Raw genomic sequence first — 15,195 nt, forward strand, 5'->3', positions numbered from 1 at the left:
TTTTCCATGGAGTAAACACTTTGACATCAGACTTACAACACCTCTCAACAAGAGAAACAAGACAGAACAATCCCTCTTAGAAGCACACCTCATCACAATTCTGACTGTTGCTAAGAGATTCGGCATTGATGCACATCTTGTGTTGTCTTTTGTCTCACATTAGTTGTGCTCTGAAAGAATGGAATAACCTTGCTATCAGGTGCATGACAGAGAGCTGGCATAAGGCACCAGAAAAACAATCAACCTGAAGCCCTGTAACACAGGTGAAGCTTGCAATACTAGAAAGGGATAACAAGGTGTAGAGCTGGATAAACACAGCAGACCAAGCAGCATCAGAGGAGCAGGAAGGTTGATGTTGCGGACCTAGACCCTTATTCAGAAATTTCTGAAGAAGAGTTGAGGCCCGAAACGTCAGCCTTCCTGTTCCTCTGATGCTGCTTGGCCTGCTGTGTTCATCCAGTTCTACACCTTGTTATTTCAGATTCTCCAGCATTTGCAGCTCCTACGATCACTGAAACAATTTTAACCCCACTGCAAAGCCATTTCTGAAGAAGAGTCTAGGCCCTAAACGTCAGCTACCCTGCTCCTCTGATGCTGCTTGGCCTGCTGTGTTCATCCAGCTCTACACTTTGTTATCTCAGACTCTCCAGCATCTGCAGTTCCTACTATCTCTGAAACAATACTATAAAGATATACTGCTTATTTTGTTATTCCTTTCTCAAGATGTGATGACAAACTATTTTTTTCTTATTCACTTATGGGATGTGAGTATCACTGGATGGCTGGCCAGCATTTATTGCCTGCCCCTAGCTGTCCTTTAACTGAATGGCTTGCTAGGCTATTTCAGAGGGTAGTTGAGATCAACCACATTGCTGTGGGTCTGGAATCATATGCATCCCAGACCAGGTGAAGGTGGCAGATTTTCTTCACTGAATGACATTATCTAGCCAGGTGGGTTTTTTCCCAACAATTGGCAATTATCAGTAGATTCTTAGTTCCAAATTTGATTTTAAATTAAATTCAACTTCTACCACCTGCTGTGATGGAATTCAAACCTGTGTCAGTCTCCAGAACATTAGGTGAGTTTCTGGATTAATAAGCTAGCGATAATACCACTAGGCCATCGCTTCCCCTCAGTGTGCTTCCTTTTGTAGTAGTCCACTGCAAAGAAAGGCATCTCCAGCATTCATCTGAACGGAATCAAATGAATCAAAAACTCCGAGCCACAGCCAGTTTGACAGCAAGGGGGAATACTGTCCTTGCTGGCTTCTGAGTGGCAGCATGAGCTGGCAGACTTCGGTGAAGACCTTTTCTGGGAAAGATAGATCATGGCTGGAGTTTAGGTGGGAGAACAGCTTCCTGAACACATTTTGTAGATTCAGCCTCCTGCAAAGATGCCTTCTGTCCCTCCTCCCCCTTGGTATAGCATTTCCTGCTTTGTCTCGCCTTACTTGACTCTTCCATTTATGCTCAATTCCAAAGGAAGACATATGAACCCATCCAGATTCAAAGCAACTTTGTTTGTGCAAGTTTACTCATGTAAGAAAAATAACATCTGCACTTGCTACAGCAAGTTTTGTATATGAGTGAAATTTTAATCAATGATACAATACAACTCACAGAAATGTAGCAATATCCAATTGAAATAAACTAGCAGCTAACCCAGAGGAAGCTGACAAACACTTTACAAAACAAGGTGATGTTTTTTCAAATTTTTCAATACTTCTGGTCAAAATTTGCAAGATTACCGGATGGTATAGGCTGGAGCATGGAGGTCCATTAATAGGAGGTTGAGCTCAAATGACTTCACAATATGCCTACTCTGTATGCCTGCTACAGATAGTCAGGGATTGCTAGCTGTTTAATAGCTAGAGGCAAGTCTTCAGCCTCGATGGTGAATAAATCCCATCTCAGAGAGTTGGTGCTAGCCCTCTAGTTTCCAGCTTTATCATCCTGAGGGAAAAAGAGGGCAGGAAGCCTGAAAGAAGGGAAACATGGAGAGGGCTGGTGGTGATGGTGGAGAGGATGAAGGAAAATAAGAGGATGGAGAAACCTTAGTGGGGACCCCTTCAACATGTACAGGGGCCTATAAAAGTGCACTGTCCCACCACCCACCATTCCTTGTTGTTCTGAACTGGGCTGAACAAGTAGTGGTGCATTGCTGTCATGGGTATCATGCCAGTGATGGTGGAAATTGATCCTTATGTGACCATTAGTAAAGCATGAGTCTCTCAATTGATCCATGATGGGCAAGTTGCCTGAAAATTCCAATGTTGGCTGTTACGTTGCAGAGACGATAAGTGTGGGGTGGGCAATTGGCATCAGGAACAGCTTGGGCGACCCAATTCTACAGCCCCATCCCTCCACAACCTGCCATAGGCTTGCATGCCTTTATCCCTTTCCCAAGATGACAACTGACATACTCGGTCTCAGAAAGATATTTGTGAATCAGACTCCATTTTAGAAGCGAAAAGGACCATTTGGTGCTGTAAAATAAGGTTCTAGTCCAATTCTATATCCCCTTTCCTCAATTGCTTTCCATAAAGACCTACCAGTTCCATTAATTATCTGCATAATATGTCATCAAATATTGTTCACAATTAAAATTAACCTTTTTGATACTGACTTTATGGCACATGAAAGACTTTTTAGCAATTTGCACCCCTGATGATCAATAACAGACTCCTATGCATCACTACTTGGATAACCGTGTCGATTCACCCTGGATTAAATTGAATGCATTTTATATACCAGATGGCAATTTTAACATCATACACACGCACCATTTTATAGAAATTGAACCACCTGCAGTAGCTTGTTTAAAATGTAAGTAAATAAACTCACCCCATGGCTGGATCAAGGGAAATTCCTTTGGGATTGTGTAACTCCAGATCTAGTAGTGTGATACAAGTACCACCATTTTGATCGCACACAAATATTCGGTCACTGACATCATCCACAAAGTAATAGTTTCCAGTAAGCCAGTCTATAGCCATTTGTTCCACATCTGCCAAAGCAAAAATAACACTTCAGATCAAAAATGCAGGACAATTTATTGGTTGGTCGACTGCTGTGCGACAAAAAAATATACTCTTTCATGCTTGCAAATTTATTTCAGTATCTTGGTCAGATCTTCAGGTAATTTGTGCTCAAGATTTTCATTTCTAACTGCGTAATCCTCTCCATCAGAAATACACTACTTTGGTCTTTGATCATTTTTCAATGCCTGATATTCAATGGAGAAAAGAAGTAGGTTCAAATGGTGATGAAAGTTTTTCAAGAATCCAGCATGCTTTTCCACAGAGAAACAATGTTCTATAATTTTTGTTTTGCTTAACTCAGAATGTTAATCAAGCCTGTTCTATAAAGACATAAGGACTTTCTTTCACTTGCCAATTCATTAACCTTTAAGTTTCTTCAAATAAAGCAAGACTCACTAAAATGTGAAGTCACAGTGCCTCTTTATAATAATTGGCCTTCCTTTCTTCTGCCTGATTTTTTTCTACCAAGCAAGTTGTGAGATTTTTTTTGTTTTTTACTCTATAAAATGCTTTCAGCTATCAAAATGACAAGTCTATCAACTTTCTTGAATTTGACAAGAGACTTAAACAAAAGATCATTGTCTGACCATTCGCTTAGGATTTTAATTTACAATGCATGTGCTGTGTTTCTAAATCCCAGAATTATTTTTCCTTTTTTGTCTTCTCTTGTTAGAGAGTGAGAAGAACCAAGAGATTACTCCAGAAGCAAAGCGATTTATTCTGATACAGAAAAACCTGTGTTGAATCAATAAGCTATGTCATGGACTTTCTCCACCCTTAAATGTTGGAATCATCCGACTGCAACAACTACTCTCCAAGGAGAGAAAGTACACAAAGTAACTCACAAACTACCGAAGCCATAAAAAATAGAACAATATAAATGTAAGAACAAAAAGTGAAATCAGAAAGAAAAACAGCATATATGATAAAAAAGTGAGAAGATGTCACATAAAATAAGTAATGCATAATTTTCATAACATTTGTATATTTGGTGTAAGCAGACCTTAGATATGCAACTGGTGACTAAAAATGAAATATCTGACAATTTCCCAACCTTAGTACTCTCTTTAAACATCACAGATCATTTACAAATTTTCATGAGTGATGGTTGCAACATGTGATTCACCCACACTTTTTTTTCTGGTACAAGTTTATGACAGTTTTGTGCTGTCTGCTGTTTTGCATGATTGCTGAATGTCACAGTGTTGAGACACTGTTCATCTCTGCAGAGGAAGCTAAGTTTATCCAAGTCTGGCAGCACATAAAGCTTGCTGTGCCTCTTGGAAGGGATATACATTGCAGCAGTACTGGGTTCTTGAACTGTTTACAGAAGAAATTCTGAAAAGGATTCAGCATACACTATGATGCAACAGGAGAATGAGGGTGCTCGAAGGTTCTCTGATGATGTATTGGAAGACATGGAGAAGAACAGGGATCTAATTTATTCACAGGGATCAGGAGCGTTTATAGACAAACTTTGAAATGACAAAGTGAGCATATTGACATGGCTATCATTGGTAGAAACCTCGATCCAATGACCTGAATGCAATGATGTAAACAATTCGTGGCCCTCACATATGTGCAAAGTCAATGAAAGCATTTTCAAGAAATTTCAAACATCATTGGCTGAAAGGAGCTCAATGCAGAAAGATTCTTGGCCTCAGTAACCTTCATAATAATTGATCATATCACTGTTGTTCTCCTTTGAAGTTACAAGTGTGGCAGAAATGAGTAGAAGGTTTCAGTAAATCTATCCGTACGGAATTACGACATGCTATTTCCTGCTAAGATCAAGGTAGCAGAATTGCTTTCTGAATGCCTTAGGTTCATACGGATTCTTGCTCAGAGCCATCCTTCACCTTCCTCCTTCAACGGCTTGTCCTGCTCTGCATATTCTCTCAGTCATGTCGTGTTCCAAGTTAAATGCATGTGACTGCAACCGAATGACATATTGTGCTCTGCACAGAATCCCTGCAGGTCAAAGGCTTTGCATGAACACTAAACTGCCTGGATGTGTTATCAATTTTACAGAACACTGGTAAGCAATCACTTCCACAATTACAACAAAAGGAGAAAGAGAATCAGTCAGGAACATTGCTTTTTGAGACTGTAAACAGTGGAGTAGAAGTTAAAAGAAATCTTTGTCAAATAATCTATATTTGAAGCAAACAAGAAGAAAATGACCTTCTCTGTCACAAAGAAATTGTTGTAAGCTGGGCAATGCTTGAATCTGCCCTGAAAAGTAGTGATCTCTAAATAGTGCTGACTGAGTATCCTCACTGATATTGAACATCCTTTCAGCTAAAATGCTGAGATCCAAAATGGTAATGTTGATGTCAATTCAATGTTAAATACTGATTGACATCACAACCTGCATGTTCTATCTATTTCCAATGGATGACCATTGTAATTCCATTCACATCCTCATTAAAACATCATCTTGCATGCTTGTGTCAGAAGCGTTCTTGTGATGTATATCACATATCCTATTTTGGAGCCGGAATGCCAGTTGTAGCATGAAAATACTGTATATTAATGTGTCAAATTGTGCTTCCTTAGTTTTACTAGGGTGTTTAATCCAGGAAGAGTCTAGGATGATATTTGAATGAACTTTTATTAAAAAAAGCTTTCTCAGCATGAAGGGATTTTAAGTCCCTTGTCAGAGGAACAATAATTCTCAGTGCAAATGACACAGATTTGTTGCATGGGATTAGACTTTTGGACCCTTTTCAGGGCAGATTCAAGCATTGCCCAGCTTACAACAATTTCTTTGTGACAGAGAAGGTCATTTTCTTCTTCTTTGCTTCAAATATAGATTATTTGACAAAGATTTCTTTTAACTTCTACTCCACTGTTTAAAGTTTCAAAAAGCAATCAGAAATACAAATTTGAAACAATTTTGTTATTCAGGTGATTTCAGCAAAGGCAATGACATGTAGAATTGCACACAGATTTATGATTTTCAATGCTCATCAAAACTTCTTCAACTCACACAACGCCAAAGCTCTGTGAGTTCACAGAAGTTGTTAGAAAAATTAGGCAGAAATAAAACTATGTTATTAAAAGGGATTGTCCACGCACATTGGAACCTAGCCTCAAATTACTTTCTTGTTTTGCATATACTCCTGCTGCCTCAACAATAAAGAAGAAATAATTGACAACAACCTGGCCGTAACACAAGGCTAGAATTCCTGTTACACAAAAGAATCATCCTTCTGGATCAATAATTTAAAATGGCAGCTTTATGTCTGCATGCTATTTAAAATCACTGAAGAAGATATTGTGATTTGCCACTATCTTTGTAAACAAACTTGAGAAAGTAGTACATTTGGAAAACTGGGAACAAAACGGGTAGTGCTGAAAGGTTGCTTTTTGGGCTGGAGGCCTATAACTAGTGGCCACTGCGTTTTGACATTTATGTAAATGATCTGAATGTGAATATAGGAGGAATAGTTAGTAAGTTTACAGATGACACCAAAATTGGTGATGTAGAGGACAGTGAATAGGGTTACTTTAGAGTAGAATGGAACCTTGATCAGATGGGTGATGGGCTGAGGAGTAGCAAATGGAGCTTAATTTAGATAAATATGAATTGTTAGATTTTAGTACAGGAAATCAGAGCAGGACATATGTACTTAATGGGAAGGTCCTGGAGAGTGTTTCTAATCGAAGACGTCCAGGGGTACAGATTCATAGTTCCTTGGAAGTGGAGTCACAGGTAGACAGAGTAGTAAAGAAGGTATTTGATATGCTTGCCGTTTTATATTCACTGCATTAACTACAAGAGTTGATGGGTTATATTGCAACTGTATAGGACATTGCTTCGCCCATTTTGGAATTCTGCATTCAATTCTGGTATCCCTGCTTAAGGAAATATGTTGTAAAAGGGTTCGGAAAAGATTTACAGGGATGTTGATAGGGTTAGGGAAAGGCTGAAGAGGCTGGCGTTATCATCCCTGGTGCATCATTATGAGGGGGTAACCTTATAAAAGATTATAAAATCATGAGGGGCATGAATAGGGTGAATAGTCAAGGTCCATGGAATAAGATGCAGTCAGGTCTACAGTTCATAGTGGACAGAGGCTGAAGCAGTAGAGATGAAAGTAATCAAGTCTGAAGGAGATAAAGTCGTTAATGTGACTTTCAATAATAAATGGAATGAAATAGAAATTCAGTCTGACACAAATAACACCATTTAATAGGCATCTGGTTGGGTATATGAATGGGAAGGGTTTAGAGGCATATGGGCCAAATGCTAGTAAATGGGACCAGATTAATTTAGAAAACCTGGTTAGCATGGATGAGTTGGACTGAAGGGACTGTTCCTGTTCTGTTGATTTCCATGAGTTTGTGACACTAAACAAATCTTAAAAACTCATACCCAGTTATTTGGTTATCATTCACACCACATTTATCTTCATAGGGTTGCACTGAATGAGGAAGACACTTAAAATTTTCTTCCAATCCAGATTCACAAAATGTCAGACAGGCTCCCTGTTTTGTGTTGCACCTTTATACACTTAGAGAAGATTGTGCATATTATGTTTCCTCAGCAACAGGGAGCTTGTTTGGAATTAATAAATAATAGAATGTGTACGGCACAGAAGACGGCCAAATGGCTCATCGTGCATTCACCTAGTGCCTCTCTACTGCTGTTTTGTCTTAGCTGTGCAAATATTTTCTCTTCAGAATATGATCCATTTACTTTTAAAAGTTTTGTTCACTCTTCCTCCACCACACAGGCAGGCAATACACTCAAATTCCTAATGACTTGTTGAGTAAACCATTCTCTTCTCTTGTCTCTCTTGCTCCTTTTGCCAATCATTCGAAATCTAAATGCTTTCTCATTCTCAGTCCTTATACTAATCAACATTTTCTTTTGCTATCCATTCTGGCGAGAGACCACATGATTTTTAATATTTGTATGAAATATCTTCACAATCTTCTTCCCTACCCTACTCAAGTCCTTCTGCAGCCTCCCTGCTTCCTCAACACCACCTGTCACCTATCTTTGTGTCATCTGCAAACCAGCAACAATGCCCTTAGTTCCTTCTTCCAGACCATCAACATATAACGTGAACAATTACTATCCCAACTCTGACCCCTGCAGAACTCCACTGCTCACTGGCTGCCATACTAAAAAAAATCCTTTATACCTACTGTCTGCCTTCTGCCAAACAAGTAAACCTCAATGCATGCCAGGTCATCATCCCTCACATACGGGCTCTGATCTTATTTATCAGCCTCCTGTGAAAAATCTTGTCCAGAAATCCAACTGAAAAGCCAACAGATCATTTCCACTGGCTCTCCTTTGTCCAACTTCCTCATTATCTCCTTGAAGAATTCTAACAGATTTGTCAGGCATGACCTCCCCTTAATGAAGCCATCGTGACTCAGCTGTGTATTATCATGCATGGAGCACTGGCGTTAATGCTGAGCAGGAGTTTTAAAATGAACATATCCAATCTTCTTTGCTTTTATACTCTATAGCTGAGAAACCAAATAAATAAATACGTAGATTGCCTCTCTGCTCCATTTTCATGGAACTAAACAGCTCTGCATTTCTGATGATGTCCCAATCGGGGCATCCTCAGAAATCAAGAGCAGTACTTTCATTTTGACAGTTTCCTAGAGCATAGACCAGTAAGGGATGGGCCTACCAAGCCATTGCAGTCCATCGATGTATTCTGAAACTAAGCAGCCCAACATCACAGGCAGCCAATTTGACAGTTCTTGTGCAAGTGTATGTACATGAGGTGAGAGTGCCTAGTGAGTAGGGACTTAGTGTGTCAAGTACATAAAGTGCCCATCGAGCAGAGGTAGTTGGTAGGCATGTATGTTGCCAAACGTAAATATCAAGTGGATAGAGCAACAATTGGGTAGGTTGTCAAGGATGTAGCTTGCCAAATAGGTAGGTTGCCAGGTGGCTAGGATGTAGTAAAGTGCAGGATGCAATGTGACAGGAATGCGATAATGCATTAAAGGAATGTATGGTCAACTTGGAGGAATCTGGCTGAAGTGGGGCTCTGTGTTGAATTCTGGGGCCTGGGGCAGAGCCAAGTCTGACAACTAGGTTGACAGTCCCACTACCAGAGAATAGAGAGATTGGGTCTAGACTGGGTGAAGGGATACAGTTGGTAGCAGGAGGTCAGGAGTTGAGCAGAATGTAGGTGCATTTGATGGCTCATCCCAGGGGATTTTGGGTCCAGTGTCATTGCAGGCATTGCTGGCTTTATCAGGAGGGGAAGGGAATTTGATTCCTGAGAACAGAGGAATAGGGTCTGGCCCAGGGTGAATGTGGAGCCTGTCTGGAGTGTAGGAAGTGGTATCAGTTCTCAGTAGGGAAGAAGGGATCAGATTGTGGAGTGTGATGAGTGGAGTTGTTAGGCGTGGGAGAAAGGATGATGATCCCTTAGATCTAATGTTTTATATCATCAAGTGTTGAAAGAAATTACCATTCAGATAGTGGATGATGCCCATCTTCCAAAATTTAGATACTTTGATGATTTCAGCAGTTTGCAAAGCGGGAAACGTGGCTCCACTATTTAAGAAAAGAAGGTGGAAGAAAATAGGGAATTACAGTGTCATCAGCTAAGCATCAATCAAATTGATTGAATTTATAACAATGCACTTGTTAACAGGGCATCTCGAAAATGATAATAGGGTTGAGCAGTCAACTTGGATTTTTGAAAAGGAAATCACATTTAAAAATCTGTTAGAATTTTTGAGGTTGTCATTTGTAAAATATAAGAAGGGGAAGCTGATGGATGTAGATCTCGAGTCTTGGTAAGACCATACCTGGAGTAACAAGGGCAGTTTTATTCTCCTTACACATGGGCAGGTAATCTTGCCATTACAATCATCTAAAGGTGATTTTCTTTATATGTATACACATATACATACATACACATATATGTATATAACGGTACTTTATCAAGTATTTGAAATCAAAGATTTAATTGAATTCATGTAGACAGTTAGCTTTCGACCCTGAGACTATCTTGATAAGGAACACCCTTGAAAAAACTTGCATAGATACCTCTTTTGACAGTTAGTTCAACATTTATTATTTACTAAATAGCAGAATAAAGGTCTGATCCCTCAATAATTAAGAATCGTTAGGTGACTGTCATTATACATTTTATACACCTATAAAATCTAAATACAACTAACATATAAGGGGTTTAACTGAATTCCTATGGACAAACAATCTTAGACAGTGGGGACAAGTTCTCATCCTGTTAGCAAGGATGATTGAATAACAAGTACTGGAGTGTGGTTGAATCGTGAAAGCCCAAGGATAGGTAGTAAAGGGAGCTAGTAAACCTCATGAGGTCATGGGAAGACTTAAGTTTGCCCATTAATTTTTCGATCAATGGCCATGCAGTCACATAATTAACTTGATTGGATGTGTATATAATCAATTAATAATGGCAGTTTGTAATTGTCAAAGGTAAGCTGAAAACAAATGTATAGAAGTTTAGAGGTAGTTGGAACTGCAGATGCTGGAGAATCTGAGATAACAAGGTGTAGAGCTGGGTGAACACAGCAGGCCAAGCAGCATCAGAGGAGCAGGAAGGCTGATGTTTTGGGCCTAAACATTTCTTGTCTAGAGGATAATCCCAGTCTACTTAGTCTCTCCTCATAATCCAAGCATCTCAACTCTGGAATCAACCAAGTGAATCTCCTCTGTGTCCCCTCCAGTGCTAGTATATCTCTTCTCAAGTAAGGAGACTAAAACTGCAAACAGTACTCCAGGTGTGGCCTTACCAGGGCTCTATACAGCAGCAGCATAGCCTCCCTGTTTTTATGGCAGACAAAATTCTATTTCAATTTTAAACTACCTGCTGCGCCTGCAATCCTACTTTTAGCGATTCATGCACAGGACACCCAAATCCTTCTGCACAGCAGCGTGCTGCAAATTTTTACCATTTAAAACATAGTCCATTTTGCTGTTATTCCTATCAAAATGGATGACTTCATACTTATCAACATTTTACTACATCTGCCAGACCTTTGCCCACTCACTTCGACTATCTATATCCCTCTGCAGACTTTCAGTCTCTTCTGCACACTTTACTCTATCACTCAGGATTAAGTGATTGAAACCAGGTGGATTCATTGGCCATGACAGCATTAATTGGTGAGGGGTGGTATTAATTTGGGCAAAGTAGGGAGCCCTGGCTGACAGATATAAACAGGAGATTCAGAGAGCCTCATGATTCTAGGGAATAGCTTTGAGCAGACTGGTTACAACCCATGTATAAACCACATGTAAATAAAAGGTGATTTGATGATTTGCTACCAGCCTCTGTGCAGATATTTCAGGCATGTTGTTCAAGATTGAGATTGATGGATTTCAATGGATTCATATCATAAACAATATGGGAATAGTGCAGGAAAATGGTGCAGTCGAAGATCAGCCACAACATAAATAAATGGCAGAGTGAGCACAAAGGGTTGAATGACCGGCTCCTTATGATCTTAGTTTAAAGCAGGGGATGCAGAGTGCTTTACAAACTTTTCCTTAAAGATGTTCTGCCACCTTTAACAATTTGGGCACATTTAGAACATAGAACATAGAACATAGAACAGTACAGCACAGAACAGGCCCTTCAGCCCACAATGTTGTGCCGACCATTGATCCTCATGTATGCACCCTCAAATTTCTGTGACCATATACATGTCCAGCAGTCTCTTAAATGACCCCAATGACCTTGCTTCCACAACTGCTGCTGGCAACGCATTCCATGCTCTCACAACTCTCTGCGTAAAGAACCTGCCTCTGACATCCCCTCTATACTTTCCACCAACCAGCTTAAAACTATGACCCCTCGTGCTAGCCATTTCTGCCCTGGGAAATAGTCTCTGGCTATCAACTCTATCTATGCCTCTCATTATCTTGTATACCTCAATTAGGTCCCCTCTCCTCCTCCTTTTCTCCAATGAAAAGAGACCGAGCTCAGTCAACCTCTCTTCATAAGATAAGCCCTCCAGTCCAGGCAGCATCCTGGTAAACCTCCTCTGAACCCTCTCCAAAGCATCCACATCTTTCCTATAATAGGGCGCCCAGAACTGGACGCAGTATTCCAAGTGCGGTCTAACCAAAGTTTTATAGAGCTGCAACAAGATCTCACGACTCTTAAACTCAATCCCCCTGTTAATGAAGGCCAAAACACCATATGCTTTCTTAACAACCCTGTCCACTTGGGTGGCCATTTTAAGGGATCTATGTATCTGCACACCAAGATCCCTCTGTTCCTCCACGCTGCCAAGAATCCTATCCTTAATCCTGTACTCAGCTTTCAAATTCGACCTTCCAAAATGCATCACCTCGCATTTATCCAGGTTGAACTCCACCTGCCACCTCTCAGCCCATCTCTGCATCCTGTCAATGTCCCGCTGCAGCCTACAACTGCCCTCTACACTGTCAACGACACCTCCGACCTTTGTGTCGTCTGCAAACTTGCTGACCCATCCTTCAATCCCCTCATCCAAGTCATTAATAAAAATTACAAACAGTAGAGGCCCAAGGACAGAGCCCTGTGGAACTCCACTCACCACTGACTTCCAGGCTGAATATTTTCCTTCTACTACCACTCGCTGTCTTCTGTTGGCCAGCCAATTCTGTATCCAAGCAGCTAAGTTCCCCTGTATCCCATTCCTCCTGACCTTCTGAATGAGCCTACCATGGGGAACCTTATCAAATGCCTTACTGAAGTCCATATACACCACATCCACAGCTCGACCCTCATCAACTTTTCTAGTCACATCCTCAAAAAACTCGATAAGGTTTGTAAGGCATGACCTACCCCTCACAAAGCCGTGTTGACTGTATTTGATCAAGCCATGCTCTTCCAGATGGTCATAAATCTTATCCCTCAGAATCCTTTCTAACACCTTGCAGACGACAGACGTGAGACTTACCGGTCTATAATTGCCGGGGATTTCCCTATTTCCTTTCTTGAAGAGAGGAATTACATTTGCCTCTCTCCAGTCCTCAGGTACGACTCCAGTGGAGAGCGAGGATGCAAAGATCTTCGCAAGTGGCGAAGCAATTGCATTTCTCGCTTCCCAAAGCAGCCGAGGACAAATCTGATCCGGGCCTGGCGACTTGTCAATCTTAATGTTTGACAAAATTTTCAGCACATCAGCTTCGTCTATCTCTATCCATTCCAGCATGCACACCTGCTCTTCAAAGGTTTCATTCACTACAAAGTTGGTTTCTTTCGTAAAGACAGAAGCAAAAAACTCATTTAGGGCTTCCCCTACCTCCTCAGGATCCACACACAAGTTCCCTATGCTATCCCTGATCGGCCCTACTCTTTCTTTGACCATTCTCTTATTCCTCACGTAAGTGTAAAATGCCTTTGTGTTTTCCCGGATTCCTTCTGCCAAGCCTTTCTCGTGCCCCCTCCTGGCTCTCCTCAGACCATTTTTGAGCTCCTTCCTTGCCTGCATGTAATCCTCTCTAGCTGAACTTGACCCTAGCTTCCTCCACCTTATGTAAGCTACCTTCTTCCTTTTCACTAGAAGCTCCACCGCTCTCGTCATCCAAGGTTCCTTAATCTTACCCCTTCTTGCCTGTCTCAGAGGGACATATTTACTCATCACTCCCAACAACTGTTCCTTAAACCGTCTCCACATGTCTATAGTTCCCTTACCATGGAACAACTGCTCCCAGTCCATGCTTCCTAACTCCTGTCTAATCGCATCATAGTTTCCTCTTCCCCAATTAAATATCCTCCCATTCTGCCTAATCCTCTCCTTCTCCATAGCTATGTAGAATGTGAGGCAGTTATGGTCACTATCACCAAAATGCTCTCCCACCACAAGATCTGATACCTGCCCCGGCTCGTTTCCGAGCACCAAGTCTAGAATGGCCTCTCCCCTCGTCGGCCTGTCAACGTACTGCATTAGGAAACCCTCCTGAACACACCTTACAAAAACAGCTCCATTCAAATCTTCTGCTCGAAGGAGGTTCCAATCAATATTAGGAAAGTTAAAGTCACCCATTACAACAACCCTACTGTGTCCACACTTTTCCAAAATCTGTCGACCTATGCTTTCTTCAATCTCCCTGCTGCTATTGGGGGGCCTGTAGTAAACCCCTAACGAGGTGACTACTCCCTTGCTGTTCCTAATTTCCACCCATACTGACTCAGTAGGCAGATCTTCCTCGACAACGGAAGCTTCTGTAGCTGTGATACCCTCTCTGATTAGCAGTGCTACACCCCCTCCTCTTTTTCCCCCCTCCCTATTCTTTTTAAATGTTCTAAACCCTGGAACATCCAGCAACCATTCCTGCCCATGAGAAACCCATGTCTCTGTTATGGCCACAACATCATAGCACCAGGTACTGATCCACGCTCTAAGGGATCTCTTGTACTTACACGCTCTTTAGGACTGTGCCCTTTTATTTGTGTTGTCTCTTCCCTTTTATCCAATCAAAGTTACTTGTTTTATATTTCTCTGCATTAAATTTCATATGTCACTTGTTTGCTCATTCTACCAAACTGGCTGTACTGTGTTGATGTTTAACACTATCTACCTCATCATTCGCAATGCTTCCAAACTTGCATTGATGGAAAATTTCAAAATTCTACAGTGCATAACAAAGTCTAGGCGATGAAGATGTATTAAGAAGAGTAGTGGCTTTAACACTGACACCTACCAAATATCACCATGATCCAAACATAATTAACTTCACCACTACTGTTTCCTGCCACGTACCAATATTACATCAGCTACACTCTCTTATCACATATGCTGGAACTTCATTCAGATATTTGATGTGTGGAATTTTGTCAAATGCCTTTGAGAAATTCACCTAATCCAGTATTCTCATCAACGGTCTGTGACCTGATTAAAGAACCTGAGCAAGTTCGGTAAAGAGAACTTCCCTTTCTCATTTCTAAAAGCTGACACAGCAAGCTTATCTGACTGATTGATAGGTGCATGGTTAAAATTAGATCCTTTTTCAAAGAATAATGTAACTATTGCAAATCTCCAGTCATCTGGCACCACCATTGTCTCTAAGAGTTTTGGAAGATTATGATCAATGCTTCCCTATTTCTCCCCTTCCTTCCATGGATGCTTCTCATCTTGTCCTACTGACTTATCAATTTAAAGTACAGTCAGCCTAGTAACTCTT

General features: G+C 40.8%; 1 protein-coding gene across 1 annotated transcript in view; it reads right to left on the reverse strand.

The window, feature by feature from the left end:
- LOC125454115 (low-density lipoprotein receptor-related protein 1-like) overlaps nucleotides 1–15,195 on the reverse strand; it is a 1,886,982-nt gene that overhangs the window by 1,108,046 nt on the left and 763,741 nt on the right. Inside the window, exon 7 of the mRNA XM_048534492.2 lies at nucleotides 2,845–3,007. Coding sequence (XP_048390449.1) covers nucleotides 2,845–3,007 — 163 coding nt within the window. The remainder of the gene's footprint in view (nucleotides 1–2,844; nucleotides 3,008–15,195) is intronic.

Source organism: Stegostoma tigrinum, chromosome 7 (assembly GCF_030684315.1).
Source record: "Stegostoma tigrinum isolate sSteTig4 chromosome 7, sSteTig4.hap1, whole genome shotgun sequence".
NCBI classification, from domain to species: Eukaryota; Metazoa; Chordata; class Chondrichthyes; order Orectolobiformes; family Stegostomatidae; genus Stegostoma; species Stegostoma tigrinum.